Source organism: Mastomys coucha, chromosome X (genome assembly GCF_008632895.1).
Source record: "Mastomys coucha isolate ucsf_1 chromosome X, UCSF_Mcou_1, whole genome shotgun sequence".
Lineage (NCBI taxonomy): Eukaryota > Metazoa > Chordata > Mammalia > Rodentia > Muridae > Mastomys > Mastomys coucha.
In genome coordinates this window covers 14,035,661-14,040,935 of record NC_045030.1, presented here as the reverse complement: position 1 = coordinate 14,040,935, position 5,275 = coordinate 14,035,661, and the positions used below count along the sequence as shown (strand labels likewise).

Here is a 5,275-nt window from a genome sequence, read left to right as displayed (position 1 = left end):
GTTAAGCTTGTACGCTCGCCGCCTGTCAGCGGCGGCGGCGATGCGAGGGCTCCCAGCTGCCCGCGTTCGCTGGGAATCCTCCAGGGCTGTAATCACCCCGTCCGGTGTGGAGAGAAAGCGGCAACGAGAACCGACCATGCTGTGGCAGGAGGACCCAGAACCAGAGGACGAAAACGTCTACGCCAAGGTGAGAGGGAGGGGGAAAACGGGACGTCGTAGGGTCCAATCTGGAACCGGCAAACCAGTGTCGAAGCAGACATTCTCTGGCCGGAGGCTTGCGCAGTGGACAAGATCTTCAAATATTCGAGAATTTTGCCTAGCTTGTTTTCCTCTTTTTGTTGTTGTTGTTGTTGTTTTGTTTTGATATTTTCGGCCTAGGACTCGAAGCGGGATTTGCCTTATTTGTAGACAGAAATCACACTGAAAGTGGGGCAGCACCCAAAGCATGTTAGAAACATTATAATTAGGGTAATACTAAACTCTAAGGTGACAGGTGCATAATGCCAGGCTGTGCTAGACACTTTGTATCTATTAATTCATCTAAATTCTAAAGTAGCTGATTTTGAAGTAGGCACTGTAACTATTACAGTAACATAGATGAGGATACTAAAACATAAATTGCTAGCCCAAGATCACACCTTGAGTAGGTAGTAGAATTAATATTTGAATTCAGGACTGAATTCCTGTGCTTTATGAATAGCAGAGACTCTGGAGTCAGACATCCTGGGTTGGAAATTATTGACTTGTATGACCTTGGACAAGTAGTTTAAACTATTTTTTTTTTTTGTTTGTTCTTTTCCAGACAGGGTTTCTCTGTGTAGCCTTGGCTGTCCTGGATGGAACTCACGCTGTAGACCATGCTGGTTTTGAACTCAGAAATCCACCTGCCTCTGTCTCCCAAGTGCTGGGATTAAAGGCGTGTCCCACCACCGCCCGGCCTAGTTTAAACTCTTGGTGCCTCGGTTTCTTTGTAAAGTGAAAAAAGTAATAGGACAGCTAAGAAAAAATACATCTGATTTATATGATTAAATGAGTCAGAATGGTCACAGCAGCTCTTGCTACTTCAGAAATACTCAGAATTAGAAGATGTTTATTGCCAGGAAGTGGTGGCACAAGCCTTTAATCCCAGCACTTGGGAGGCAGAGGCAGGTGGATTTCTGAGTTCAAGACCAGCGTGATCTACAGCGTGAGTTCCAGGATAGCCAGGGCTACACAGAGAAACCCTTTCTCAAAAAACCAAAAAAAAAAAAGTTTATTATTGCCATTTCTACTTTATTGGGGATATTGTGAGGTGTGTGTATTTGAAAAGGCCTAGTATGTAAGTACTTCATCAACACTAACCTCTGGTTGAGGATCTTAAATATATAGGGTGTTATAGGATAAGTGGACCCATAGGAAATTCCCAATATCCAAACATTTTTTTAACCCTTATAAATAGCACTTTCCAAGGATGAAGCTTAACAAGGGTGAGTACTCCCAAACAAGTAGGTGAAACAATTATTCATGTGGAAAGAAAGTAAAAATCTTGGATGAGGAGATGGTGATGGATTCAGTGGTGATTAGACTTGGAAGGAGAGCTTTCTAGGCCTCAAGAGCAGCAAATGTCAAAGCCCTGAGGTGGGAAGGAACTTCGTGTGTCCTAAAAGAAGAGAAAGGATTTTAATGAGGGATAAGAGATTGGTTAGAGATTAGAAGGCAGATTAGAGACCAGGTCATACAAGGCTAGAATATAGCTTTATGGAGCATCAGGAAGCCCTCATTGACCTCTCCTTCTCCTCAGAACCCAGACTTTCATGGTTATCACAGTGACCCTGTGGTGGACGTCTGGAATATGCGAGCTGTCTTCTTCTTTGGTTTTTCCATCGTCCTGGTCTTTGGTACCACCTTTGTGGCTTATTTGCCTGATTACAGGTATAGGGGTTTTCTAAGAAAGTTGAGTGGGAAGGGACAGAGGCAGAGGTAGAGGTCAGAGGAGTCTCTGGCCAGAATTCTTGCCCTGTACTGGTGGGGGATAGGGTGCTGAGGTGGGGAACTGCTGTCTAGTGGGTCCTCTCACATCATACCACACTTGTTGTTGCTTCTAGGATGCAAGAGTGGGCCCGCCGGGAAGCTGAGAGACTTGTGAAATACCGAGAAGTCAATGGCCTCCCCATCATGGAGTCCAACTACTTTGATCCCAGCAAGATCCAGTTACCAGAAGATGACTGATGAATTACTGAGCAGGGCTTAAGAAGCATTACTTGTCCACTTCCTGTTATTTTCCTGGTTCCTCAGAACACCTTATTAAAGGAATTGAAAGTATGACTGTTTACTATTGCTTTTGTTATGAAAGAGGATATATGAGAGAGTATGTGACAAGCTTTAAGGGCCACCGCTTTCTTTCTTGTCTATTGCTGTGTAACACTAAGGTTTGGTGGCTTAGTACTATATTCCATGACCCTGTGGATTGCATAGCAAAGATATGTGGCTCCTCTTGAATCTTAGGTGGTTGCTATTAGGTAGTAGCTAGGGCTAAAGTCATCAGAAGCGCATCTAGTCTGTATAGTCAAGGTTTCAAAAAAAGATGTCTGGAACTTCAGTACAGTAACCTGGGCTTCTTCAAGCAGTGATTCTCAACCTATCTAATGCTGAGACCCTTCAATATAGTTCCTTATGTTGTGGTGAACCCCCAGCCATAAAATTATTCCCATTGCTACTTTGTAACTGTAATCTTGCTATTGTTACAAATTATCATAATGTAAATAATTTTGGAGATAGAAAGTTGCCAAAGGGGTTGCAACCCACAGATTGAGAACCACTATCTTAGAATCGTTTGAGGCTCTTCTGGATAGAGAAGATCTAAAATTCTAGAGGGACAGGTGTTCAGATACATTCTATGCAAAGCAGTGCTCAGCATAGTATGTGCTTGAACATTTGGTCCACCAACACTTCTCAGCCTTTTGGCTAAGATAAAGTGCTGTATCTATCTGACATGTCCTTTATCTGAGGAAAATATATTAAATGATTTTTTTTTGATCAGGGAGATCGAATAGCTTGCTCTGTCCACTCCATGCATGAATCTGGTATTACAGTACCATTAGGAATGGTGCATTCATTGGGGTGGGGCATTTAAAAATTGATATTTTCCCTCTTGTATAAGTGAAATCAATCTATCTATGCCTTCCTGGTTTATATATCAAGAATGAGGGCCTGGTGAGATAACTCAGTGGGTAAGAGCACTGACTGCTCTTCCAAAGGTCCTGAGTTCAAATCCCAGCAACTACGTGGTGACTCACCCTCAGATCTGATGCCCTCTTCTGGTGTGTCTGTTATAGTGTATTTTATTCAAAATAATAAATAAATCTTACAAAAAAAAGAGAATGAATGCCTTCTATTTTCCCAAGCCCTACTTCATCAAGCTCTTGGCCCTTGAAAAAAATTCATTCTAACTATACTTAAATCCTAAAATGTAGAAGTTTTTCTTCAACTAAATCCTAAAATCCATGCCCTCAGCCCTGGCTGCAAAGATCACTTCCTCTTGTTCATTGCAGCCCAGCCACACTGCTTGTTTGTTTTGGGCCACTGAATTAAACATATGGAGTTGGAGAGATACAGGGTTCAGTTGGTAAAGTATTTGGTGTACAAGCACAAGAAACTTAGTGAGGGCAAGATGGATTTCTGGTGCTCATAGGCCAGCCAGCCTAACCAAATTGGTTAGCTTCAAAACAGTGAGACACCCTGAGGAATGACACTTGAGGTGCACCCACAAACATGTACCCCCACAAATTATAAAATATATGCACATATAAAAACTATATCTTCCATGTCTTTTTAGCTATGAAGAGGTACTTCATCTATCTCTATGGCTCTAGCAATAAAAGAAAAAAAAAGGAAAGGCAAGTTCTCAGGGGACTGTCAGGTTGACAGTAACCATTTTGTTCTTAATTAGTAGGGGAAGAGGGGAGAAAGAATATGGTCAAAGTACATGACATGCTTAAAAGAAATTGTATAAAACTCAATACAACATAACAATGAATATATATCCACTAAAAAGGGGAAATGTCAAATCAATAAAGTGTTACATATTCATTATGGAAAAAGCAGTTTTCTTACTCTCATGCTCAAAGAGCAATTTTTCCCAGTAAACTTTTTTAAGTATATGTGTGTTTTGCTTGTATGTGTATTTGTGTACCACACTCTTCTCTGGTGCTTAAAGAGAATGGGAAATGGTATCAGTTTCCCTGGGACTGGAGTTAGAAATGGTAGTGAGCTGAGAAAACTCACTTCAGATATTGAAGCTTAAAAATGAAAGCTTTATTTTCTGAGCATTTAGGGAGGTGGCCAGTTTGATATCTGAATTGAATCCCTTCAGGGAAATTGTATAACATTTTTATAGGATGAGAACGCAAAGCAAGGGGGTGGGGTGGGGTGGGCTGTTGCATTGACCAATCATATTTTGACACAAGAGATTAAACAAGGAAATTAACATTAATGACTGGGCCTTATCCTTATCTGGGTTATCTGGTTTCTGGGCCCTTGAGTCAGCTTTTGCAGTCAGGTCCCCTCTTGGACTATTGCTTGGAATTTAGAGTGATAAGGGAACAAAGAAGTGGTCAAGCCGCATGTAGTCAATTAAGACCAGCAACACATTCATGACTTGTGTTCCTTAGTTTAGATAACAGGATAACAGCATCTCCCCTCTTTACATCCTTTACTGGATCAGATCCCATTACTTGAGGATAACTGCCAAGACTTAAAATCCTGTGAGGTCAGCAGATGGTCTGACCTCTAGAGCCACCTATCCGCCATGTGATTCACTGCTAGCAGGACTGAGGACTCAGAGACTCAGGGAAAACTGCTTCATCTCTTCAGCCTCTTGTCTTCCACAGTGTATTAAAAGCTAAACAGAATTTGGAAGCACTAAGTCTGATCCTCCAGTTTAGATCTCTGTTCTTAGTTTGCTTCTGTCACTCCCCAACACAAGTTGGCAATAATCCTGTGTCTTAGAGTTTCTAGTTTCTATTACTGTGAGAAAACATAATGATCACAAATGGACAATGTTCAGAGACTTCGGAATACTCAGTCTTTTATCAAACTCTTCCCCTCAAGGCTCAGGTATATACTCAGAAGAGGAAGCAGAAAGATTGTGCTGGGTGGTGTTGGCTCACACCTTTAATCCCAGCACTTGGGAGGCAGAAGCAGGCGAATTTCTGAGTCCGAGGCCAGCCTGGTCTACAGAGTGAGTTCCAGGACAGCCACAGCCAGGGCTACACAGAGAAACTCTGTCTCGAAAAAC

The 5,275-nt window shown here is 42.0% G+C and overlaps 1 protein-coding gene and 1 pseudogene across 1 annotated transcript; both read left to right on the top strand.

The window, feature by feature from the left end:
- The first annotated feature begins 6 nt into the window (after window positions 1-6).
- Ndufb11 (NADH:ubiquinone oxidoreductase subunit B11) lies at window positions 7-2,301 on the top strand. Its single transcript, XM_031344814.1, has 3 exons — window positions 7-187; window positions 1,781-1,911; window positions 2,085-2,301. Exons 1-3 carry the CDS (start codon window positions 41-43, stop codon window positions 2,206-2,208), a joined length of 402 nt encoding a protein of 133 aa, XP_031200674.1. The 5' UTR covers window positions 7-40; the 3' UTR covers window positions 2,209-2,301.
- Window positions 2,302-2,923: 622 nt separating this feature from the next.
- LOC116095518 lies at window positions 2,924-3,096 on the top strand (annotated as a pseudogene).
- Window positions 3,097-5,275: the final 2,179 nt, after the last annotated feature.

Bases quoted from the DNA above. Each gene is read 5' to 3' on its own strand.
- Ndufb11 (XM_031344814.1), top strand. From the start codon at position 41: ATGCGAGGGCTCCCAGCTGCCCGCGTTCGCTGGGAATCCTCCAGGGCT. The intron at 188-1,780 runs GTGAGAGGGAGG...CCTTCTCCTCAG, and splicing joins ACGAAAACGTCTACGCCAAG to AACCCAGACTTTCATGGTTA. The intron at 1,912-2,084 runs GTATAGGGGTTT...TGTTGCTTCTAG, and splicing joins GCTTATTTGCCTGATTACAG to GATGCAAGAGTGGGCCCGCC.